A 25,333-nucleotide genomic window follows, 5' to 3' on the forward strand; every position below is an offset into this window, starting at 1 on the left:
GGAGAGAGAAGCCTCAAAGCCGCCAGCACAGTCTCCATCCCTGGAGGGGGGCAAAGGACACGTGGATGTGGCACTTGGGGACACGACTGAGGGTGGACAGGGCAGTGCTGGGGGAATGGCTTTGCACCAACCACCACCTTTAAAAGCAACGAGGGTGACAGGACACGCGGAGTCAGAGTCAAACTCTTTATTTCCTTTGAAACGGGGGTTTAAATCCTCGGTTACAAAGTCCAGGCCGGCAGTACAAGCTGGGAGCGCCTCGCCGGCCCCTGACACCGCAGCCCTCCCGGGACACTCGGGATCGTTGGGATTTACAAGGCACTGCAAGAACACACGGAGAGAACAGAAGCCCCGAGGGGTTGGGATTGGTGCTCCAAGAGTCCCGACAAGCACGAGAGCGGCGGCACCCGAGACGCCCACGGAGACACGGGGTGGCTTCACGAGGGACACACGGAGGGCCTGAGTGACGCTGGGAAAGGGTCTGGACAAACACCTCACTCCAAGAGGAGACGGCAAAACCCTTCGGAATTGGGCCAACCCAACCAAAAGTGGGGGATGAAGCAGCCAATTCTGTTTGCTCCCTCCGGCAGGTCCGTGTGTGCGCGTGTGAGCAAACCTGGGGAACTCAGTGCAGTCTCTGAGGAGCGTCCACGGATAAAAATGGGGATTCCCACCAATTCAGGGGTTTCCAGCCCAACTTTTTCACCCTCACATCGGGCAAAATCCATCCCCATCCCCACCATTCTGCTTCCCAAGTGTGAGCCCAGCACGGGACAAGGCACTCCCTGATCATCAAGGTAAACATTTGTGATTTAAGAGGCTGGTGCAATAGAAAACCTGAAGGTGGATTTTGAAGTACCACAGAGTTTTCTGTAAGGGCAGTGAGAAGTTTCATTTCCCATCTCTTAATTCCTATTCACGGGGAGGCATTTCCTTCCCTACTTTGTCTTAAAATAGACTGAGCAGGTCCCGGGTTTCAGTGAACACCTCGAGGAATTAACGACGTCCTCAGCTCTGGAGCTTTGGCAGAACATCCCTTTCAGCACATAAGACACTCATCAGACAGGAATACAAGGTTTTTTGTTGATTTTTTTCTTTTTTTATGAAAAAGTGCACTTTATACTGCAAAAAATTAGGGATTCTGGTGCAAAAATAACAAATCCATCTACATCAAGGTGAGTATTTATGGTATCAACAAGGGGGGGGGTTTCCTCCAAGTCAATCAAGTTAGAAAGAGCCTTTGCAACTCTGAAATTCCTATCATTAAAATAAAATTAAGCCATTAAAATATCATTGGGTAAAGTATTAAAGTAAAGGAGACAAGAAGGGCGAAGTTACTTTGGGAAAGGATCTGTACAAATTCCTTGCTGACAATTTCATCTGTGCTGTGGGGTGAAATCTGGAAATCAGAACGAAGAAAAAGCCCCACACAAAATACTTTTTATGCCTAAAGATCCTGATTTTCAGTCAGATTTCAGCCACCACCACTCCCTCCTGCAGCAGCTCCGTGTCTGAGCCTTGGCTGGAGTGAGAAACCCAGGAGAAATCCAGGAGAAGCTAAAAAAGATCTGGGAGTCACAAGGAATTAAAACCACAACCCCCCACGGCCAGACCGTCATCGCTGCTGCAGCTCCCGTGGGAGTGGGGATTCACCAAATTCCCTCCTTTCCAGGGTTTTCCCATTTTTTGGTTTGAAGAAGCTCCTCCTCCTCCTCCTCCTCCTCCTCCTGCAATTCCTAAAAAAATTCCTAAAAGAATCCACCCGCCAGGGCAGCGAGTCAGAGAATCCCAGGATGGCTGGGGTTGGAAGGGACTTTAAAGACCCCCCAGTTCCAATTCAACTCAGGATTATTTGAGCATCAGAAGAAACTTCGGTGGATTTTTAATTTTTTTTAGACTTTTCCTTCCCAAAACCACCAAGACTGGGAGCCTGTGCTGTCCGAGCAGGCCTGGAAGCTCCTGGGTTTTTATTCCAGTGGAATTCCTGGAATAATCCCCTTTGCCAGCTGCTGAGGCACCGAAAGGTTCAATTTTGCCTGCTTGGGACATATGGGAGGGGGTTGGATGCTACAGCTACACCTGGCCCAGGTGAGTTCACACACAAAATCCCTTTTCCTACGGGATTTTCCACAGCACAACCCCTGTGGAGGTGATAATGAACTCATCCCTGGCTCAAGGGATGCTTTCCTGCCGTGGGCATCACCATCCCCGTGGCTCCAAGGAAGCATTGATCCCAAATTTATCCCAAAGCAGAGCGACTTTTTAGGGTTTGTTTTTTTGTTTTTTATGATGTCTCCAACTCTGCCAGCCCCAGCCAGGCCCCTCCTGGAATGAAGCTCAGCAGCTCTCGGCTGCAGTCTCATGTCACAACCACACTCCACACCTCGAACCCTCTTCCCGACCTTTCCATCCTTTCCCACCTCTCCCACTGTTTGGGAGGTTGGGGAATGCTCCAGGTAAGGGGAACTGCTCTGCAGGAGCCCACAGACTCTGCTGTTCTCCCCCCAAAAATTCCGAACAGCACCAGGTGAGCACCCTTCAGCCCCACCACAGAATCCCTCAGGTTGGGAGGGATCCCTCAGGATCATCAAATCCCACAGGAATCCTTGAGGTCAAGAGCCTTCCAAGCTCCCAGCTCCTTTTTCCTGGGGTTATGAAGCAGATTCCCAAGTTTAATTCACCTCCTGACAGCAGCAGCACCAAATCAAGACATTTATGAGTCTCTGGAGCTCCTCAAAATCCTCTGCAGCACTTTAGGACTGGAACAATTAAACTGTCATCCCAAACACTCCCCCACACGTGGGCCAGACCCTGCTCCAGGCAGATAAATGACACCAGACCCGATCCAGCAGAACCTCCCTAATCCTCTCTTCCACACCAAAAATCCTCAGCCCTGTCTCCCCCTGAACCTTGATCCCCAGAGACAATTTTGCAGTCACGGCATCCTAAAATGTCCCGGGTTTTTTATGTTTTCCCACACTGCAGGCACAGGAATGAACACTCCACCTGAACCTCCTACACTTGTACTCACTGGCACAAAGGTTTTGGGCAACAGGTCTCCCAGTCAGTGCAAATTAGCAAATTCTATTAATGGATGATGTGGAAAGGGAACAGGATTTAGCAAAACATCAGCTTTTTGAAGCTCTGCATCAGTTTGGTGTCCTAGTCCCCCCAAAAATATGGATCTGTAGGAAAAGCTTTGTGAATTGAACAAAAAGCTTTAAAAAAAAACCCCAAAAACCCAACCCCAAAGTATTTAATTTAGGTCATATTAAATAAAATTAGTTTAATGCCGTTTTTCCCAAGCTGGGCTACAGGAAATTTCTCTACCACCAAGACACCTTTTATAAACATAGCCTCAGGACTAATTCCCCAAAACCCCCCTTCCCCAAAAAAGAGGATAAAATAAATTATGTTTTCTAAGGAACTGATCACGTGGAGCTTCCCAAAAGCAGACTGGGAGGAAAAGCACAGCTCGAAGCAACGCCCAAAGTATTCCCAAAAAAATGGGATTTTTCACGCTGACACACCCAAGGCCAAGCACTGCAGCCCTCAAACTCCAGCAGGCACGGAAATTGGCTCCGGATTTTCCCCTGGAACAGCAGAGAGCACCCAGGCAAGGAATATTTTTAGGTGCTGAACAGGATATAACTCCCCAGGCTGAACAAACCCGCGTGGGAAACGCTCTGCCCACGGAACTGCTGCTGTCTGCGCTCCCTGCTGATGGAGCCGGAGCCACCAGCCACATCCAGGGGGATCTCTGAGGCTCCAGAGGCTGCAGAGACAGGGATGGACAGGGAATATCTCACTTGGAGACGCCGATCCCTCGCGGAGCCCACCGGGGTCCTGCTCCAACCCCTCTGTGGGTCCCACCAGCTCTTCCCACCCCTGCTGAGATTCCACATTGGGAATTTTTTAGGTGTGGCCTCACCAATCTGTTGATTTCCCACTTCCATTTCATCCACAGCTACATCACAGGTGAATTAATCAGCTTTCCTGGGAATTGCTCCATCACCAAACCCCGCGGGACACGCGGATATTCCTCTTCCCCAAGTTTAGCAGCTATGAAACACGCAGGACAGAAACTTCCAACCAGCAAAGGAACAATCCTATGGGATAAGGAGCTCAACTAATCACAAAGAAAACCCCAAACCTGTGTCAAAGCACGAAGATTTCAACAAAATATTAAATAGAATAAATTACTAATCAGGAAATCTGACAAGTGCTACCTCGGATTCGATGGGAACAACAATGTTTCACTCGAAGGCAAATTCCTCTGAGCAGGAAAGCCTGGATAGTGAACAGAGAAGGAATTTCCTTGGGTCTATCCAAAAAAAATCTTCCTGCTCAGGTGCCCTCAGCAGAGTGCTAGCAGCTGCAAAGTCTTTGTCCTGTCTCAAGGGTTGCCAGGAGTGGTTTTGTCCTTTGCCACCAGACTTCTCCTGGCAAGCTCGGGGCAGCTCTCACTGAGAGTTACAATAGCAGAGCCAGTCAGCACCAGAGAAATTCAAATCGTGGGGTTTAAAAACCTTTCAGAACGTTGGTTTCATATATATTTTTATATATATATATATATCTGTAAAAGCATCCATTCCAACCACAGACTTCTTCATTCAAGCAGCCTCCCCACGAGACCTCAGCCACCGGTTTTGTGTCTGCTCCTGCCCCAGCTTCAGCTGGGTTTTGTCGGAATCTCAAAATTTGCCAGCGAATCTCCACGCACGACCAGCACCACCCACCTGCTGAGACCCTGAGTGCACCCTTCCCCAGAAGAACTCCTGGGGAAGCTCCCACGAGCAGCAGCCCTTCTGCACCCTCCCACTGGGAGAGGGACACCAAGGAAAGAGCCCGGAATCCTCACTCTAAGCAAAATTCCTTGATTTCAAATCACTGCCTCTGGCTTCCAGGCGGTGGGATTGGGCTGAAGGGCTGACATTTGATTTGGCAGGATGTCTTCCCATCTGCATTTTTATGCCTCCACTCAGTCGAGGCGGAATTGGGATCTCAGTTAAACATTACTCTCCTAACCTGGAACGAGAGGGAAAATTTGCAGCTAAGGGAGTTATAAATTACTCAACCTTCACCTTAAAAACAACAGCGAGCACCAAGAGCCCAGGATAAAGATCTCCCGTGGGGAAAGTGGCCCTCAGCAAAGCTCTTTACCCACTAATGATTGGTTTTAGACACACTTGAACCGAGGTGTTTGGTACAGGAGGTACATGGTTGACTTGAGGGAGGGAGAGGCAGGAAAAAGACATTTGGAAAGATTTAGGAGTCAGGCTCCAAGAAAAAAAACTCCAGCTGGATTTGGGTTCCAAAAGGAACCCCAGACACACCCCTTCTACTGCAGCTACAGAGACCCTATGGATGTCTGGAGGACGTGGGGTGAAGAATCAGTGCCTAAAACCATTTTCCATTTCAGCAAAGCAATCTCAGGCTCCTCATCCCCACCAAACTCTGCTTCCCAGGAGAATCCCACACCATCCCAACTCTTTCCCGTTGTCCTTCCATATTATCACCTCGAGTTTGGGTCGACGGGGGAAAACAAACCCAAAACCAACTGAAAGCAAACCTTTCAACTCAAGAATTAGTCATGAGGGAGGACTGGGTGAGCAACGCCCTGCAGCTGAAGGCCAAATCCAGGTGAGGAACTTCCCATGGGATCCAGCAGGTGAGGATCCATTCATTCCCTGGAAGCTCCCAGCACACTCCCTTCAGGAATGAGGAGCTGCAGGTGTTTTAGAGAAGAGACTTCGAATCCTTTGTTGCTTGGGCTGAAACTCACAGACTCGACAGAAAAAAAAGTTAATTTCTAGAAGTGGAATTTGTGGAATTTTCCTTTTTTTTTTCTTTTTTTTTTTTTTTTCCCCCCTTGAAGTCTCCAATTCTGGATCTGGAACCGTTTTTTTGTTTTGTTCTGTTTTGTTTTTTTTTTTTTCCCCCCCCAAATACTTCGGCAGCAGGGAAAATTTTGGAAGTGCAATACTAGGAGAGCTCCTGGCCAGGCTCAGTGTTCATGTTGACAATTGATTTTGTCTTCAGAATGCTCCAAAACATCCAGCATTTCCTCTATGATGGCCTGCAGGGCCCGGCCCAGCTGTTCTGCAGAGTAAGGTTTTCCCAGAGGAGGCACATGGACGAACGCCGACCTCCCACGGCTCTGGTACAAGGAGGTGTAGTAGGTGAAGTCACAGAGGTACCTGGAACACAAAAACAGAGATTATTCAGCAAAAAAAACCCCCAAAAATAAGGGATAAACATGGATAAAGTGAGCTGTAGGTTCCCATCGTTCAGCGTCGCCCTGGGATTTCGGGGAGTGACGCGGAATGTAAGGCAGCAGTTGTGAGTCTGGGGTTGTTCTAATTAAATTTAGGATGAAAAATGTGGATGTCTTTCTTTTTTTTTGTTCTCCTGGCCACTGAAAACCAGGTGGTGCTGCCAGCCCTGAGAAGTGAAAGGTGTGGGAGGCTTCAAAGGCCACGTGGATGTGGCACTCCGGGACATGGGGTGGCCTTGGCAGTGCTGGGGAATGGCTGGACCCGATGATCTGAGAGGGCTTTTGCAACCTCAGTGATTCCATGGGAAGGGTACGGGGTGTAGGGGCTGTCCCTGGAACCCTGGCAGTGTCCAAGGACAGCTTGGATGGGGCTTGGAGCAGCCTGGGATAGTGGCAGGTGTCTCTGCCCGTGGCAGGGGGTGGGATGGGATGGGCTTTAAGCTCCTTCCAACCCAAACCAGTCTGGGATTCCCTGATTCCATGAACAGGGTGACAAGATGGTGTCAAGATGTCACCAGGCTTCCAGTCCCTAAGGGGCTCCAAGGGAGCTGGAGAGGGACTTTGGACAAGGGATGGAGGGGCAGGACACAGGGAATGGCTTCCCACTGCCAGAGGGCAGGGATGGACGGGATATTGGGAAGCAATTCCTGGCTGGGAGGGTGGGGAGGGGCTGGGACAGAATTCCCAGAGCAGCTGTGGCTGCCCCTGGATCCCTGGCAGTGCCCAAGGCCGGGTTGGACGGGGCTTGCAGCACCCTGGCATACAACTGGCAGACCTTTAAGGTCCCTCCCAACCCAAGCCATTCCAGGATTCCCTGACCCCACGTGCCCAGGGATCACCTGCCGGCGTCCTTGGAGATGGTGACGGTGACATCCAGCCCCAGCGCCGAGACCCTCTTGCACACGGTGTCCATGTCGATGATGGAGTCGATGCACTCGGGGCCGCCCTCCACGCAGCACTGCGAGCCCGGGCAGAAGCGACAGTTGTCCAGCCCCTTGTAGCCCACGTTGTGGCCACACTTCTCCAGGGTGACAGTGGTGGCCATGCCCGAAACCCCCACGTGGACCACCAGCTGCCAGGGAAAAGGGACGGGTTAGAGCGTGGGAGATCCGCGTGGGACCCTTGCAGCTCGGGGTATCTGTGTTATCTCTGGCGTCTGTGCCTGCTCTGCCACTCTGTTCCCTTGTCCAAACTCTCAGTCCAGCTCCCTTCAGGCACCGAAAGCCTGGTGACACCTTACCACCACCCTGCCATGGAATCCTGTGCCTTTAGGGACTGGATGTGGCACTCAGTGGTGAGCAGTCAAAGGCTGGACTCGAGGCTCTTGGATCATTTTCCAGCCTAAATGACTCTGTGAGATGATTTGAAGGTCCTCTCCATCCCAAGCCACTCTGGGCTTCCATGATTCCATTCCCAGTGAACCATGGAGGTGTTACAGGGGTTCTCCCGTGAGTATCAGAGGAACGAGGCATTTTTATCATGGGTTCTTGCACAGCACAACTCTTCTCATTTCCCCCCCTCCTGACCTAAATTGTGATTTAATCAGGGTAAAAAGGAACGTTGGCACCTTCACAGCTGCTGGAGGAGCCCAGGTGGCACAGACAAACCACGAGCTGTCTAGACAGCCCTCTGCTGTGGCCCCTTCACACCCACTGCTCTGTGAACTGGAGCACTCCGAGCTGTAAAATCCTACAAATTCACATGTTCTCACCACAAAACAGGAAAAGATCCAGCCAGGGACTACCAGGCTGAAGGAATCATTAAAAGGGAGACTTCATATGCTGCCCACTGCAGATTCCGACCCTTTGCTGGGTGGTTTTTTCTCGTCCCTTTGCTCACTCACCTGGGGACTGTGCTTCTTCCACAAGGCAGGAATGAGTCTCTGCACGGTCTGGTACTCAACAGGGACCTCGTAGACGTGCAGATCCACGTCATCCCGCAGCCCCAGCTTCTCCAGCTCCTAAAAACACCAGGAAAGCAAAGCCAAGATGGTCAGACACGAGGTGAGCAGAGGATTTACTCCTGGAAGGTTTAATGGCAGAGTGAGGGACTCAATACCAGTTTACACCAGGTTGTATAACCTTGTAAACAGCACCTGGAGTGAGTTTACAGCAACCACCGTGAAAAAAGCAAACCCATAATGGGAACAACAAAGGCATCTCTCCACCTGTGCTCAGAGTCTCACCCACAGAGCCGTTTGTCTGGCTCTGATGCGTGTGTAACAAAGAAATCAACATTTAACTGACAACAGTTATCAGCAACACCCACACTCCCAAGGAAATCTTGGCTCTGTTATTTATAGAGGGAGAGACTCACAGTCCCTACGTCTTCCAAGGAGTGACAGCGTGGAGAAGGTGGGACTGGAAGGATTTTATCCATCATCCAGGACTGCTGGCCTGGAGAGTAATTTCACATTTATTTCCAGATAAAGAGCTCTCAGGGCTGGGTGACAGCACTGGTGATTCAACTAAGCCAGTAAATTATTTCTCCCTCTCTGACATGAAAACATCCCAAATATCCTGGCAATAAACGGAGCCAAATTCCTCCAAACCTTTTCTAACACTAAGTGCCAGTTAAACACCTTGCAAAGACTTTAAAACCAGAGGAAAGGGTGTTTGTTTGGTTTTTTTTTCTCCCCAGTATTCCTGACTGGAAAGCACTGTTTGATCCCAAAACTGGGAGCTCCCCCTTACACACAGCCCATGGTTCTGGATCTGCTTTGGTCTCTCCAGTCCCACCAGTAAGGCTTTAGCTCATCTGGTACTTCAGCAGTGAAACCTCTCAGAGCCATCAACCCAAAACTTCCAGGAACTCAAGGATAGTCTGAAACCTCTGAAAAAAAGAGGGTTTTTAAACAAAACCATCAGTTGAGCCCAAACTTTGGAGCCAGGTGACACCAGGAAGCGTTTTTCCAGTGGGAGAAGAGACCTTGGCCATCATGTTGAAGGAATTCCTGGGGCATCTAAGTGGGATCAAGCTTTCCTCTTGTCACCAAACACCAAAAGTAGCTGTTCTTATGGATCTGAGGTAAGAGCCATCAAACTACCAAAGGACATTTCCAAACACCCCAGAAAAAACTAAGTTACCTCTGTCCCACGTTTGGATTTGGTGATCAGAGCTGCTCTTTGAAGCAATTCTCAGGCTTTATTTTCCTCCTTGCAAGCTTCAGGCCAAGCAGTGCAGATCAGCTGTTTCCACTCTCAAAACTTGTATTGCCCCAGGTTAAAAATTAAAAATTAAAGACACTTGAGAGGAGAAGACAAGCTGAGGTTTTAGGCCTCCACACAAACGTGAGCAGTGTCTTGCTTTCGTTTTTCTGTGTTTTTATCAGCATGAGTGGTTTTCCACTGAGAATAAAAACACCTTTTACACTTGTAGGGCCAAACCACGGCCATGTAACAGGATTTTAGAGAACTAAAACAGCCAGAAAGGCAAGAGTGAGACTTTCCCAGAGCAGCAGATATGAGCAACAATGATAAATCACTGGCTCTGGCTCCCAGGGCAAGGCTGATATTAAAGCCTTGCTGTATTGATTAGTGTCTGGCACACTCAGACATTCATTACCAGAGATGGATGCAAGGGATGGTTCATCACAGCTCCTTTACACAAACCTGCCTTCAAAACCTCCCCTGCTTTACGTGGAGCCCTAATAAAGCGAAGGAGTTTACAAATGAGAGTATTCAAACAGCAGTCAGGCTCTTCAGGAGGAGGATAAACACTCTTTAGGAGTGTTAATTGGCTGGGATTCATCACCGCTTCTCTAACGAGAAGTGATGCTCCTGAAGATGAAGGATTAGGAAGGAAACAGCTCCTAGAGATGGATTTGACAGCGGGAAGTTTTGCTGGATGAAAAAAGAAACCTCCCCAGCGACAACCACCTCCTCCAGCCACTTAAACCTTAACTTTACCAAGCCACAACTTTCTCTTAACCAAGCCCTGCGCTCCATAATGAAGATGTTTGTAACCCACCACCCCCCCAGCCCCACAACTTCTCCCCCCCAGCCCTGTCTACCTGACAAACACAGCCCACTGAACATGTGTGACCGATTCCCTGACCCCTCCACAATGCTGCTCTTTGTGAGCCTCTAATATCCTTATCAGGTCTGTCTAGACACCCTGACAGCAATTGTCCTTCCTAATGTCAAAATGCACTCTGACCTCTCTCCTCCTCCTCCTCCTCCTCCTCCTCCTCCTCCTCCTCGGCCAGAAGCACTCTGGGGGGATGAAGGAGCCCAGCAGCTTCACAGTCCACAGGTCACACCTGCGCCCACACCTAAGTCACAGCAGGGAGGGCAGGAAACGCGCTGAGAAAAGCCCATTTGAGTAATTTCTTCTTGGAAGTCCCTCCCCAGCAAAAAATCTTTGGTAAAAAAAAAAAAAAAAGAAATCCTGAACTGAAATACTGAAACGATGAAAACACAAAACTGCAAACCCACGTCAACACGGAGTATTTTTGCTGCGAGCCTTGAAATAAAGCAGAAAGGAGTTATTCTTCCCTCTGAATTCATAGGAAAGCTCTCCCCCGTGAGTAAAAGCCCAAACATTTCACTGGGTTTTTCTGGATGCAATTTGGAAACGTTTCATTTCAGCAGCATTATTAGATTGCTGCTGCCACTATTTAAGGTACCCATGTGTAAAAATCAGTCAGCTTGCAAAACCAGACAGAAATTCACTGCAGTTCCAGGGAAAACTCACACCGTGTGTCCGTGTTCTGCGGGAGAACCCAAATAAAACCAGGGGAGAAAACAAAAAAAACACCAAGAAGTGAATTTTATCCTCGGGATGCGGCATAATAAAAGATGCAATAAACCAGAACTAGCTTAGCCCTAGAGCTAGGAAGGATTTCCAAAGATTGTTTAATTGATTTTTTTTCTATTAAAATGCAGATCACACCGTCTGGGATTCGGGAACTCAGACACGCCTTTGTGTCCACTCCGCTCCATGAAGTCCCCGTCTGAAACTTGCACAATGCCCACCTCGCCTGGGCTCAAAGACATGCTGTTCCTTTTTGTCTGGGCCTCTGGGGGCTGAGACAGGGGAAGGAAAGGCAAATCCTCCCCGCTGCCTCCGAGCTGACGTTTTCAGTCACAATAATCCGCCAGCCACCGAACAGGACCCGGATCCTCCAGCGCGGCTCGGGTTTGTACTCAAAACACCCCCAGCTCTGAGTTTTGTCCACTCAAAACATCCCCCAAGCCCCTAAAACTGGATTTTAAATGGAGGTGATGACTTCATCCACCAGCCACACAGCTGAGCAGCCACCAGTGCCTCGAGCTGCCGGGCTGAAGGAGCTGCTTCTCTTTGGGTTTGTTTTTATTTTCTTAAGCAACATCACAACACCCACCACTCCTCCTGCTGCAAAAACACCCTTTTGTCTGTCTCCTCTAAAATAAAAGCAGCTATTTACAATAGCTGACACTACACCAGCAAGAACAAACCAAATACAGGAGCCTCACTTCTGATTTTTAGGAATGTCCTGTATTTTCCTCTCCCCCTCAATCCACGACCTGCATATTCCTCCAAAGTGACCCAAAGTTAAACATATTCATTCCCAAAAAGCCCTGGGAGGCAAAGGTTTTGTCTTCTCCTACCAGCCAACACATTAGACAGCTGGACATCAGTTGGCTGTAATTGATTAGAGTTTGTGATTTAATTTAAAAGCATTCGAAAGAAGATATTAATCTCAGAGCTCTGAAGGGGAAAGAGACGTGTTGGGGAGAAAAATAGATTTAATTCCCTGGGCAAGTGTACTAAAAGGTACTGTGGAATTCCCAGTAGCTTTGCCACAAACCCCATCCAGAAGTGACAAAGAAGGAAGAAGTGGGACAATGTGGCAGCACCATCCCCGTAAAAAGTGTTTTTACAGAAAAAAACCCCTTAATTCCATTGGAAAGAGCTTAATTCCTTCTTCTTGCCTCATTTGTGGAGTATCAGCCTCATACAGATGAACTCCTGGGCACAGGGTGGGGTTTTTGGGGTGTCCTGTGCAGGGCCAGGAGTTGGACTGGATGATCCTTGTAGGTCCCTTAGGATTTTCCAGGATTTTAGGAACGTGCTCAGGCAGACGCAGAGCTACAAGTGGCATGGATTTGTTCGAGCAGGGAGGACCTGCAGGAAAAGCATTTCCCCAGAAACTCTCCTGTCCCATCAGCCAAGCAGAGAGGGCCGACCCAGGGGGAGGAAAGAGGCAGCTCTGCCTTGGAATCAGATTCCTGACACTCAGGCAACTCCACAAAACCACTGGCTGGGAGTCTCCTCTCAGGGATGAGACTCAGTTTAAAGGTGAAGCAACTGGCCCAGCTTCAAGTTAGAACTGAGAGAAAAAAACATCCAAATTCCTCTGGGTTGGTCGGTTGGTTTGTTTATTTTGAATTCTCCAGGGCAGAGGAAGATTCCAAGCTCCCTGCCCCACTTAAAATCATCCAAAGCTAGGAACTCCTTGCTTGCCTCAGCTACATTAACTCAATCTCATTAAACTCCACCAGCTAAGGGATTGTTTCCTGAGCAGGGAATCAAACGTTATCCAGCTGACCATCTGGATATCTGCAGTGAGCTCAGTTAATAAACTCGGGAAGAAGTTGTAAGTTTTAAAAAAAAGAGCTGAAACCCCGAATTTGTGGGGATTTGTGCTCTATTTTGACTTCCTAAGAGGAAAATTCAGAGGTTACCTGCACTGCAATCCAGCTGGCGTTCACAGCGTGTTCTCCAAACGGCCCAAACCCTGTAAGAGAAGAAAAATTCACAGACTTGACTCAACTTCAAGTTGCAAAGAAGTTTGGGCTTTCCTGGTTTAGTTCTCCTGAAAAAAACCCCCCACTTCTACCACTCAATCCTTATTTCTTGACATCCGAGTATCAAACAAGACACCTGCACTGGAATATTTCAACTACAATGAAGGAAAACAATAATTTGCTTGAAAAGAAACTTGTTTTTTCCTTGGGGAGAAGATTTTTTTTCCTTCCTGCCCAGGTTAGAAAAACTTGTCACTAACAGCTAACTTGCCCGATGTCACAGAATTAGAACCATGATTGGATTTTCTATTCCTGATTGCTTTAGCCTGCAGCAGATGCTTCCACGAGCCTGCCTCAAATAGTTCCTTCTCCGCTCAGGGTCTTCCCCAAGATCTTCGTTAGCATTAATTACACCTCACAAGGAAATAAACAGAGCTGGTGACAACCCCCCCACGCCATAGCAAAGGCTACCGAGGCTTTATCAAAAATACTTCCTTCAGCACCTCTAAATCCCTAATGAATAACTTGGGAGTTAACTGGTAATCCATAACATCTTTTTTTTTTTTTCCTGAGCAAGCACACAAAGGTTGGGCAATTTATCTGGGCGTAACATCGATATGCTTTAATTTAAAATGTCAGCGTTGCCCTCCGAGCCTCCTGCAATTAGGAGACATAAATTCTGCCCAGCCCCTGAAAGGATCCGAGAGGGACCACAAATATCAGATGACACCTTAATGGAAATGTTGTGTTTGCCCTCCCCAGCCAGGCTGAGGTGATGCTGCACAGGAGGAATTTCCCAAGCGTGGGCTCGTCCACGCCCGTGGATCTCAACCCAGCGCTGCCGTCGCGCCAAAATAAATATTCCCACAAAACCCAAAATGTTGGGGGTGTTTTCCTGCGAGCAGAACTGCAGGGGTGTGAGACAATCTATGACAGGGGAACGAGGCAAATTAATGCCTTTCCAGCCGCTTCTGCAAGTCCCACACTTCCCCTCTGGAAGCAAACCTGCTAAGTTTAATTCCTAAATAAAGCGTGATAATCCTATAAAAGAACTGAAATCCACGTTTTAACAACCCAGCCACGGAAAGGCTGAAATTCTACAGGTGCCCAGGCACAGGGCATGATTCCCTTGCTCTGAATCCCAAGGCAAACTGGCACAAACACAGCTGGGGTTATCGCTGCTCTGACTCATCTCCTGCCCGGATCCCTCGTGTTATCCCTTCCCGGGAACATAAGGAACTTTGTCGGCAGCACCCGACCCCACGGAGAGCAGCACATCCACCACGGGGCCCTCCAAGGCTCATTAGCAGTAAACCAGCTGCAGGGATCGTGATGGGATTATCTCCTTAACGAGTTCTAAAAAAGAAATTGTGCACAAATAACGCTTATCCTCGGCCAGCACAGGCTGGGAACCCAATGGGAACACGACACCATCCCCGGTTTTAAACGAAATTCAGCGTGACATCGATGACATTATCAAACAGGGGCAGAGCTGACAAGGCAACCACTGCATTTTGCAACCAGACTTCCCTGGGAGGGAAAAAAAAAAAAAAAAGGGAAAAAAAGAGCGTGGAGGAGCCTCGCGAGCAGCAGAACGTTTCCTGACGCAAGTTTTCTGTTTAGTCACTGCCGAGCGCGGCCGCTCCGTGCTGGATTTGGGGTTGGGAAAGGCAGGATTTGCCACCTGCTCCTTGGCTCCCCACAACTGTTCCCTGGAAAAGGCACTTTTGCCCGCGATTACGGCTGCTCCAGCGCGTCGCCGCCGAGCCCCCGCTATTCAAACGGCCTCAACTTCAGCTGCTGGGGGAGACCTGAATAGTTTCGGCGAGTTCCCCATTTGTCACAGAATGGCCTCACCCACAAATCACCCCGAGCGGCCTTTGTACCCCGGGAAGAGCCTGACAACGCCAGGGCCTCTCGTTCCCTCCGCTCATTCTTCCCCGAGGCGCCGCTGCCGTGCCGAGGGGGTGCTTTGGGGAGCGGCTCCCACACCTTGGCGGCTCAGGGTGGGGTGGTGAGCGGGCAATTCCCCCCTCCCTGTGCCCCAAATTGGGTTTTCTGCTCCTTGGGAGGCTCGGTTCCCTTCTTTCTGCGACTAGCAAACCTTTGGGATGGGGTCAGGGATGGAAAAAGGGGATCTGAGTGCCCACTGGTTGGACAAGTGTTAGGAAAGCTGCGGCAAAGCCCCTCTCCACTGTACCCCCCCCCAGCTCCTGACACCCCTGACACACAGCAGATCAGCCCCAAAGCCCCCCAGATTCTGTTCTTCACCCCATTTATCACCCCACACAGGGGACAGCCCCCCCAAACAGCCCCCCGAGGGGACAGTCCCCGCTCTCCATTCCCTCAGCCACACTCTGATGGGACAGCAGACCCCCCCTCATCTCAGGGAAGGGGTCCCCCACTTATTCCCCCACGACCTGAGGAAAGGGGTTCCCCACTGCCCCCTCCAAGCCCTGTGGTGAAGGGATCCCCAAAATTACCCCTCTCCCCCAGATCCCTCACCAGAGAGAAAGGGTCCCCCACCTACCCCCTTCAAGCCCCCCATCACCTCGGGGAGGGGTCTTCCACCTACCCCCGACCCCTTTAGGGCAGGAAAAGCATCCCCAAACCTGCTCTCCCACCAAGCTCCCCACGACAGAGAAGGGGACCCCCACCTACACCCCCAGACCCCTTCAGCCCCAGATCTACCCTTCCCTCGAAGCCCCCGCTCACCTCAGGGAAGGGTCCCTCAGACAGCCCTCTCCAATCCCCCCTCAGGGAAGGGGTCCCCCGTCTCGTCCCCCCCCATTTCCCCTCTCACCGCCCCCCCAAAGCCGCCCCGTACCCGTCACCACCACCGCCCGCCGCGGCTTCTCCATCGCGGCTCCGTCCCGTCCCGTCCCGTCCCGTCCCGTCCCGTCCCGTCCCGCTGCCGCCGCCGCCCCGCACTGAGCGCGGCCCCGCCCCGCGCCGCCCGCCCCGCCCCGCGCCGCCCGGGCCCGCCGCTTCCGCCGCCGCGGCGGAAGTCCCGCAGCGGGACGGCCTGGAGCCCTTCACCCGTTCCCGTTCACCAGCACCCTCCGTGCGCGGCGCGGCCCGAGGGGCTGCCGCTCGCCCGCCTCAGCGCGGGATCCGCGGGGGGGGTTGGTTAAACAAAACGCTCACCCTGAGCCTCCCGGGCGTTCCCCGCCCGGCTGTGGGGGAGCACGAACCGGGGCCGCGGTACCGGGAGGTCCGGAGAGCGTCTCGTTCCGTCCCGGCGCGTCCCGTCCCGGGCGGTGCCGCCGCAAAGGCGCGGACCGGGCGGCGCGGTGCGGCCAGGCCGTGATCCGCGCTCTGATTGGCTGCGGCGGGACCGCGCCGCGCTCTGATTGGCTGCGGCCGGACCGCGCCGCGCTCTGATTGGCCCCGCGCGGAGCCGGGGGCGGTTTGAGCGGCAGCGCCCGGCGCGGCGGCGGCTCCCGGTCCGGCACGATGGTGAGCGGCGGCACCGGGGCCGGGAACGGGCTCGGGGGGAGGCTGGAGCGGTGGGGAGGGCCTAGCTCGTCTCTCCCCCCACGCCAGGGATGGCGTGCCCGGTGCCCTTCTTGGTGCTCGGGTCGGTGTCCCGGCCGGTGTCCCGTTGTCGGTCGGTGCCTGAGGCCTCTCTCCTCTCTTCTCCCCGCAGCTGCCCCTGTCCTTGCTGAAGACGGCGCAGAACCACCCCATGGTGAGTACGGGCCGCGCGGCCCAGCCCCGCTCCCCTCGCCGGTGCCGTGTGGGTGACACCGGGCACGTCCCGGTACCGGGGCTGGGCCGGCGCCCCGTGACTCCTGTTCTCTCGCAGCTGGTGGAGCTGAAGAACGGGGAGACGTACAACGGGCACCTGGTGAGCTGCGACAACTGGATGAACATCAACCTGCGGGAGGTCATCTGCACGTCGCGGGTAAGGCCGGGGCACCGGGCACCGGGCAGGGGTCACCCACGGCAGTGTCCACGGGGAGCAACCGGCACCGGGCAGTGGTCACCCACCCATTGTGTCCACAGGGAACAGCCAGGCCCGGACAGGGGTCACCCAAGGGTTCCCAAGCTCTGTCCCTGCAGCCAGGCTGGCTCTGCTGTAGCTCGCATCGCTCGACCTCTGCCTGAAATGCAAATTTAATCTAATTATTGGTAATGTCCATAATGAAGGAGCTGCCTTGTGTGTGTGTGCAGGTGACTTTCGGCACAGCACGGGATCCGGGCTGGGGTCCCTCATCCCCCTGGGTGAGGGGCTGGGGGCCACGTGCTGTGATGCTGATCCAGGTTTCCCAAAAATCAGAGCCTTCACCTGTCCCAGGCAGCCTCAAACACCGCAATCCCTTTTATTCCCTGCCTGTCTCTCCCCTCTCCACATCCAAGTGAGGTTCACCCACTGAGGCTGTCTGGGACTTTTGCCCTTGGCCAACGGTGCTCCAGGAGATTGGGATCTGTGTTTTGGGCTCTGACCTCCATCATAAATGTCTGGTCTCGTCCCTGTGGGAAGCGCAGACAGATGGAAATCGAGCTGTTGCTGTGCTTTCCCAGCCCTGGAATGTCAGAACTCCACGGGAGAGGCTGGCAGGGATCCTTGTTCTTCCAAAAATCTCTCTGCAAGCCCCCAGTTCCCGCTGTCTCCACGACAGGAGGTTGGAGTGATGTTGGGGCACATCAGTGTGACAGAGGAGATACCCTCAGTGAGGCTTGGGAGGGAATTTTGGGGCGGAACAGGGGGGTTTGGGATCTGTGGCTGCGTCTTGGGTCGTGGTGGGACAAGGAGCCACTGTTGAATTTAGCAGGAGGGGGAGTGAGAGGAGGTGACAGCAAAGCCTTACCCAGGACACAGGTGGTGCTGCCCTTCTCCTTGGGAATTTGCCTCCGAAGGCTCTGTGCTCTGCCTGGGAAGAGCAGCAGCTCAGGTTTTGTTCCCTCTGGGTGATCCGGAATGGTCACCCAGAAGGACGTGGAGCTGTTGGAGCAAGCCCAAGATGCTCAGGAGAGGTGGAGCAGCTCTCCCGTGGGAAAAGGCTGGGAGGGTTGGGATTGCTCTGCCTGGAGAAGCTTTGGGGTCACCTCATTGTGGCCGTCCAGTGGCTGAAGGGGCCAACAGGAAACATGAGGAGAGACTTTGGACAAGGGATGGAGTGACAGGACACAGGGAATGGCTTCCAACTGACCGAGAGGATAGGGATAGATGGGATATTGGGCAGGAATTCCTCCCTGTGAAGGTGGTGAGGGTTTGGGATGAAATTCCCAGAGAAGCTGTGGCTGCCCCTGGATCCCTGGAAGTGTCCCAAGCCAGGTCAGACGGGGCTTGGAGCACCCTGGGATAGTGGAAGGGGTGGAATTGGACCATCTTTTAGTCCCTCCCAACCCAAACCCCTCCACGATTCCACGATTCTGTGACCTGGCACACAGGAGAGCAGCCTCAGCTGCCTTCGAACGGCCCCAAATCCCGGGTGAACATGGATCTGCTGGGCTGGACTGGTGGGACTGGTGGCACTGGCCACTAGATGGCACGGGACAACGAGCCGGGAGCCGCTTGTTTACTCGGGGGAGGCCGGAACGAGGAAGCGACGGAGTTTGGAGCTCCATCCCTTCCTGCATCCCGAGCCAAGGAGCAGCCAGGCACATCCAAGGCAGGGTGGGGTTTGCCGGGCGTCTGTTGGAAGGGAATTGTTGCTCCTCTGCCTCGTCCTGGGCTTGCCCGTGCAGGCAGAGCTGCCCCAAATAACTCTGGGGTGTGGGGGGGGAAGCGGCTGCTGTATCCCGGGAGAGGAGGAACGGGGCGTGCTGGTTTCACCTCCTCTCCCGGGACACAGCAGGCGCCTCGGCTGCATGAGGATCGCTGGGCTGGAGCCATCCCAGCTGCAGCCAGGCCCTGCCGGAGCCGGGACGAGGCGGGTCCCAGTCCCTCCTCCCAGTTACATCATGGCCAGAGAGTTGTTGTTCAGCTCCGGGTTCTCATTGCCACAACCACTCGCTGAAACCCTGCTGGGCTGAGTCCTAGGGAAGCCCATGGCATCCCAGGAAAACCCTGAAACTGCCTTAAAGCAATGCAGGGAGGCGGCTGCTCCGAAACTGGGCACCTGAAGAGTTTTTAATTTTTTTTTTTTTTTTAATAAATATATGATGTGTGAGCTCCTTATTTCCCTCAGCTGCTCTGGAGGCTCACATCCCTCAGCCAGCTGGCTCCAGAGCTGCCTCGCTGCTCCCTCCACACCCCCCAGAGGAGTGAAGCAGTGGGGTGACTCCCAGCTGGAGAAGAATCCCGGCCACAGCTGCGTTTTTCTTACCAGAAATGGTTGTTCACCACGATTTTAACTCGTGTCTCCTGTCCCACTTTCAATTCCCTTCTCGTACGAAGAAGGGAAGAAGAAGGGGCCTTGTTTCCTCACCCTCTTCTTCTGACATTTTCTGCCAGTGTTTGAGGTAGCTGTGGAACAAATTGAAACCTCAGCTGTCTGTGGAGCTGGGTGTTTTTGGGGAGTTAAACCCACCCTTTTCCACAACTGGTTACAGATAATGCTCCCAGCAGAGATTGCTGGAGCTCTCGCCCTCTCCAGAAACACTCAGATGCCTTAAAAGTGACCCAAAACCACCAGGTTTTGCTCGTGGCCTCACGTGTTGCTCCCCAACAGGACGGGGACAAGTTCTGGAGGATGCCAGAGTGCTACATCCGCGGCAGCACCATCAAATACCTGCGGATCCCCGACGAAATCATTGACATGGTGAAGGAGGAGGTGGTGTCCAAGGGCAGAGGCCGTGGTGGGATGCAGCAGCAGAAGCAGCAGAAGGGCCGTGGGGTTGGAGGAGCTGGACGAGGTAAAAATCCTGGTTTTTTATCCCAGCTTGGAAAGGGGGGAGTGGGATCCCTGCCTTTAAAATTTCCCCTCTTGTGCAAGGAACAGCTCCTGCTGCTCTGTTTTAAACCCAGGGCTGTGTCTGGGAGAAGCTGGAGCCGCTCCTGTGCAGGATCCAGTCGAGCGAGCGCATAAGGCAGCCCCTGCCAAGGAACAGGGAGGATTCGTGCCAGGGATGGGCCTCCCTCGTTTCTGGGGTTGGGCAGGAGCTTAAGAGAGTCTGAACTTGACTGTTTCGGCTCCTCCTGGCTCGTTTGGGAGCGTGGCCCTGCAGAACTGTAGCTTAGCAAGCGCGGGGGAGAAAACAAATGGCTGTTCTGGGTGAAAATAGTGCAAACAGACTGGGCTGTGCCCATGGCAGTGAGAGAAAAAAATCATCTTCACCCCCATTAAAATGGGGCTTTGGATTTCCTGACCTGTTGATGTATTTATATTAAAGAAAACCCAACTATCTGAGGGTTTGAGTTCCTCCTGCAACATGAATAATTCATATTTCTGATAAAGGGGAGGTTGCCACTTCAGAAGAAATAGGTCACCTAAACAACCCTTCCCATTTCACGGGGTTAGGTGATCCCAGGGCACTTCAGCTGGGGGATATGCTGCTCCTTTTCCCCCAGATTATCCCGCTGGAAGCCTGGGAGCTGCTCCTCTGCTCTCCTGCTCACCCCTAATGCCACGTCTTCGGGATTTGTGGTCACGTCAGAACCCCAGGGCTGCTCTCGGCCCAGGCTTCGCCTGCAGTCGGAGCTTAAAAATCCCGAGTTAAATTTTAGAAGGAGCCCTGGGGACTGGGACAGGGATGTGTGAAGCCTCTCTGGAGAGCTGCCTTAAGGAGCTGCCTGTGCTTTGGCTATGCCAGGAATCCTGGCAGGACAGGTGGGATTGACCCGGGGCCATCGGCGCGCGGCGTCCTGCGATTCCCATTCCTTTTCCCCAAATCCCCGCCGTTCCTGCTGCCCCTGGGAGCTCCCAGCACGCAGAAGTGACCTTTCCAAATCTTTATTTTTGTTCCCCTCCTTGCCTTCGCCGTGTCCAGCACAGCAGTTTTGTTGGGTTCCTTGGACAAAGCGCTGTTTTCCCTGCTGTGGCCATACCCACCTTGTGGGGAGCAGGGCTGGGCTCCGAGGTGGAGCTCCTGCTGCTTCCATGGGCAGCCTCGATTTGCTGATGGAATATTTTCAAGGGAAGCTTTGGCATTTGCTAATTAGCTCAAAGGTTTGGCTCTCCTTACTGAGACACGAAGGGAGGAGGGAGAGGAAAAAAAGAAAAAAAAGAAAAAAAAAAAAAAAAAAAAGAAATAAAGGCAGGACAATTTTGTTGGGAGGCCAGCAGGCAGGAGGGAAGCTGTAATTGTGCTCACAGTTGAAAGGATTATTGTTTCTGACACTGGTAATCCTCCTCCTTTGACTTCTTGCTTGCCAAACTCAGAAGTCGCCAGCCTTTGCCCCAGGAGCAGCCAGAGCATCCCAAGCACTGCAGGGTTGGGAATAATTTATGTTTTCCCTCTGGTTGGGGCACGTCTTCTCCTCTAGAGAAGCTCTTGGGCCCGGTGCTTGGATTGGGTCTCCTTTGGGTTCTGCCTTTTGTGTGGATCTGCATTCCTTTATCCCTTGGGTGGATTTTTGGGAATAAATCTGAGGGGTGGGCTCAGCAGCTCCCGTGGCAGGGTCTGAGGATGCTCAGCTCTCCGTAGCCTCCCAAATCCCTGCTGTCCTGTGCTCAGTGCCCTCTTCAGAGCCAAGGATTGCTCTGTCCAGCTTTTGGGTTGCCCCCACAGCTCTCAGGGGACACGTTACAACCTGGATTTTAAATTTGTCACTTCACTGGTTCCATTTTTTGGGAAGAAACTTCAATTTCCATGAGATTTACACACCAGGGGAGATATTGCTGAACTTGCTGATTGAGGGGGGGGGGGGGGGCGTGAGTTTATGCACCTCTGAAATAAAAGTCTGGGACTGGAAAAGGAGCAGTCCAAAAGTCACATTTCTGCTTCTAAGACCCAAAAATAAGCAAGTTTTGGGGTAAAACACAAATAACTGCAGCTCTGCGTCATTGCTGGCTCACAGTGATGCTGTTACCTCTTCCTTTCTGCTCCACAGGTGTGTTCGGTGGCCGTGGCCGAGGAATTCCAGGCAGTGGAAGAGGCCAGCAGGAAAAAAAGCCAGGCAGGCAATCAGCCAAGCAGTGAGATGTCTGCACCCGGGCCGGGGACAGTTTGGGTTTTGTCACCTCAGGGTTGCCACGTGTCCAAAAACATTCCCTTTCCCACTCTTCCATCAGAGTCAGAGCCCAAATCGTGTTCCTTTGGAAGGCCCTCATGTAATCTGGTGGAGTTTTCACTCCTCGTAGTCAGGAAATCATTGGAAATATTTTTTAAAAATTCATTCACGGTTAAGGACCGAGGTTCTGCCTTCTCCTGAGAGTGAACTTTTCAGGGCTCACCAGGTTTAATTTAAAATATTTTCCTGTTCAGAGGGTACCAGAAGGAAGGCAAACAAACACTTTCTGGATTGTTTGGATGTGGGGTTTTTTTTTTTAATACTTGAAACTCGGGAAACTTGTTTTGTTTGTAACAGATGTGTTTTGGTTTAGAAACGCTGAACTTGAGGATGTTGTTCCTGTACATGAATAGTCCTAAAGGTTTGGGGTTTTTTTTAAAACCAACAAACTTTTAAGCTATTGCTTTTCTTCTCCTGGCCAGTGGGTTCTGTTTCTCCAGTGGCTTAAAGGAGAACTTGGGATGGACATTGGCCTTCAAGCCTTGTTCCAAGGGAGCTTTGTGACAAATGAGCGTTTCCCAATTAGTTCATTGCTAATTTGACTTCAGATTAGAAGTTTCCTTCAAAGGAACAGGGTTTTTTTTCTGTGTGTTTGGTTTGGGTTTTTTTTTTTTTTTGCATGAGGCTGGTGTGCCCCTTTTTCCTCATGGGGGATTTTTAAAATTTCTTTTGAAAAGTAACTTGAGTTGATTTACATGGATTTATTTCCCCCCCCACTTTCAAAACTCTCTCCCTTCTGCTGAGACACCAAGTCCTGAACTCTGACAATATTTCTCAACCTAATTTCTTCCAGTACCTGGTGATTGACCTCACTGGCTGTACCTGTCACTTCCTTCCCCAGCCACCAATTATCCTCCCTTGGGGACACAGGCCAGCGTGTGAACGTGTCCCTCCTGTAGGTTCAGAAAACTCCTGGGAATTCCCAGGTCAGGTGGCTCCAGTCTTCCATCCCATAGGCAAAATGCACCCTCAGAATATCCTGGCTGATCTGAATTCAGCACCTGCACGAGGGCACGGGGGGAAGAAACAGCTCTGGGTGTGCCTCAACCCCCCTGGATGGAGGAAACAGCTGAATTTGGGGGGGGAAATGGATGTTGTGAGTAGTTTTGAACAGGTTTTGGGTTTGTACAACTGGTTCTCATATCAGAGCCTCTGCCATCACCACTGTACTGAAAAGGAGTGAAGAACATGCTTTTATAGACTTATTTTTTTAATGTTTATAGAACCGGGCGCAGTGGTGAGTGGGAATAAATCTCCAGCCTCTTCCAGCCGCCTCCCTCTGTGTGTCTGTGATGCTGCCGGGCCCTGCCCAACCCAGAACCCTTCCCTGAGCCCTGGAATCAGGGATAAATCCCTAAACATTCAGTTTCCAACACCAGCCACGTGTTCTCCATGGAGCTGTTCCTTGTTGAGGCCACGACCAGCACTCCGTGCTCATCCCAGGCTTCTCCCAGGGAGCCAGTTCCAGGGAGTGGGGTGATGTGTCCTCCCTGCTGGAAAACTCGTGTGGCATTTTAACAAAGCCCAGGCTGTGTCAGACTTTCCCTTCCCAACCTGCTCCCTCCCTTTGGATCCCTGCAGCCGCAGAGGCTCCGTGTGCTGCAGCTTCCCTGCTGGAAAGGGAAACACTGCTGGGATTTAAGGTCTGTTCTGGCAGGATAAATCCTGCCTGCAACAATGGGACCTTTGGCTCCAGCTCAGGGTAGAGTCCTCCAAGTGCTCCTTATCTCCTGGCCAAGCTTTGGGGTCAGGTGATGGAGCTCGTTAAGTTCTGCATTTGCTTAATTACACCACGGGCTTTAGCAGCATTCCCTGCCTGCTTCCCCCCTTCCCTTTTTCCACCTCTGCAGGAATATTTTTGTCCCTCCTCAGAGGGCAGCTGGGTGGCAGATGGCTGTGTGGAAGGGCATCGATGTAACGCTCGGCTCTCATTTTGGGCTTTTTCTGCCCCAAAAATGGGAGTCTGGGGCCGTCACTGCCCCGTGGCAGGGCTAGGGAGGCTGAAAAAACGAAAAAAAAAAAAACAAAACAGGGAGGAGCGAGATAAAAGCAACAACCAGAGAGGAGGAAAAAAGGTCTGAGCCTGGCTGCCGGCGTGGGTGGGTGCAGAGCGTGGCAGGGCCAGCGCGTCCCGCACGGAAAGACCCAGCAAAGGCCACCTTGGAAACCCTCCCCGCTGCCCTCCCGGGATATTTCGGTGGCACTTGAGCTGGTGGCAGCCCCGGCAGCCACGGGGCTGTGTCTCTCTGGCCGCCCCACGGTGACTCATAACTCCTGAGCCTCGCCGAGGAGGCAGCACAGGAATAGTTACACACCAGCGACGCGGAGGGAGTGGCTGCCAGAATACTTCAGGGCTGTGCTAAGCAACTAAAAATACACGTCAAACCCTCCTCCTCCTCCTTTTTCCTTTTAAAATCTGTTTTCTTTCTCTCTCTTTCTGGTTTTTTTTTTTCTTGTTGGTTTTTTTTTTTTTCTTAATTCTCGTTTTTGATTGTCGGAGGCCCCTGGGGGTTCCTCGGGGACAGGGGCAGGTTTGGGGACAGGCACTGGCAGCTGTGACTTCTTGTTTTCCCGGCTCGGTTCCTCTCTCCCATTGCCTGTGGCAATGACTAAGAGGCAGCTTCCCCTGTGTGCCCGGTGCCTGCCATGCAAATCCTGGGGTGCAAACCCTGCTTGTTCCCTTTTCCAGGGGGGGCTTGGCACGTGGATGCATCTCATGGGCACCTTGTGTCCAGCCCACGTTCTCAGTGTCCAGCGCTTTGTCTCAGCTCCTGGCCGGAGCGGGGTCAGGCACGTCCGGTGTCGTGGAGCACACAGGGAATGGTCCTGGTGGAGCCAGGGAAGTGGGGGACAGCAGGAGCCGTGAGGATGCTCTGGTGGCCGTGGCCTTGCTCGAGGCTCATCGTGCCTCGCCAAGGTCTGGCGGTGGTGTGGGCTCATCCCAAATCCTCGCCGCCTGCTCCGGGGTAAATATAGCCCGGCTGGCAGGTGGCAGGACACTGACTCAGTGGGTGCTCGTGGGGCCGAGCCGGGCTCCGACGCCTCTGAGAATAGCAGCTTCAGCCACCCCGCCGTGGGGACAGTGGCACTGCCACCAGCTCCCTGCACGGGGACCTCCCCACGGGTCTGCCCTCGCGGGAGGCGGAAGGAGCCACTGATTCATGCCCCTCATTAACGCTCATTAAGAAAATGAAGCTGCTGGCT

The 25,333-nt window shown here is 52.4% G+C and overlaps 2 protein-coding genes across 3 annotated transcripts; one reads left to right on the plus strand and one right to left on the minus strand.

The window, feature by feature from the left end:
• Nucleotides 1–172: 172 nt before the first annotated feature.
• PGPEP1 (pyroglutamyl-peptidase I) lies at nucleotides 173–16,255 on the minus strand. Of its 2 annotated transcripts, none has more exons than XM_048288363.1 (5): nucleotides 16,156–16,255; nucleotides 12,946–12,998; nucleotides 8,121–8,237; nucleotides 7,117–7,349; nucleotides 173–6,200 (listed from the first exon to the last, which is right to left on the minus strand). In XM_048288363.1, the coding sequence occupies exons 4-5, from the start codon at nucleotides 7,320–7,322 to the stop codon at nucleotides 6,008–6,010; spliced, it is 399 nt and encodes a 132-aa protein (XP_048144320.1). In that variant the 5' UTR covers nucleotides 7,323–7,349; nucleotides 8,121–8,237; nucleotides 12,946–12,998; nucleotides 16,156–16,255; the 3' UTR covers nucleotides 173–6,007. The 2 variants fall into 2 exon arrangements, with proteins under 2 accessions (XP_048144320.1, XP_048144319.1); XM_048288362.1 differs by lacking the exon at nucleotides 16,156–16,255 and adding an exon at nucleotides 15,836–15,921.
• A 47-nt stretch (nucleotides 16,256–16,302) lies between these two features.
• On the plus strand, nucleotides 16,303–23,397 carry LSM4 (LSM4 homolog, U6 small nuclear RNA and mRNA degradation associated). The gene is made up of 5 exons (XM_048288364.1): nucleotides 16,303–16,467; nucleotides 16,658–16,699; nucleotides 16,817–16,915; nucleotides 19,629–19,812; nucleotides 21,950–23,397. Exons 1-5 carry the CDS (start codon nucleotides 16,465–16,467, stop codon nucleotides 22,036–22,038), a joined length of 417 nt encoding a protein of 138 aa, XP_048144321.1. The 5' UTR covers nucleotides 16,303–16,464; the 3' UTR covers nucleotides 22,039–23,397.
• Nucleotides 23,398–25,333: the final 1,936 nt, after the last annotated feature.

This window comes from Corvus hawaiiensis, chromosome 28 (genome assembly GCF_020740725.1).
Source record: "Corvus hawaiiensis isolate bCorHaw1 chromosome 28, bCorHaw1.pri.cur, whole genome shotgun sequence".
In the NCBI taxonomy this organism is placed as follows: domain Eukaryota; kingdom Metazoa; phylum Chordata; class Aves; order Passeriformes; family Corvidae; genus Corvus; species Corvus hawaiiensis.

Bases quoted from the DNA above. Each gene is read 5' to 3' on its own strand.
- LSM4 (XM_048288364.1), top strand. The intron at 16,700-16,816 runs GTGAGTACGGGC...GTTCTCTCGCAG, and splicing joins CGGCGCAGAACCACCCCATG to CTGGTGGAGCTGAAGAACGG. The intron at 19,813-21,949 runs GTAAAAATCCTG...TCTGCTCCACAG, and splicing joins GGTTGGAGGAGCTGGACGAG to GTGTGTTCGGTGGCCGTGGC.
- PGPEP1 (XM_048288362.1), bottom strand. From the start codon at position 15,869: ATGGAGAAGCCGCGGCGGGCGGTGGTGGTGACGG. The intron at 12,999-15,835 runs GTACGGGGCGGC...CTTCTCTTACAG, and splicing joins GCGGGCGGTGGTGGTGACGG to GGTTTGGGCCGTTTGGAGAA. The intron at 8,238-12,945 runs GTAACCTCTGAA...TGGTGTTTTTAG, and splicing joins CCAGCTGGATTGCAGTGCAG to GAGCTGGAGAAGCTGGGGCT.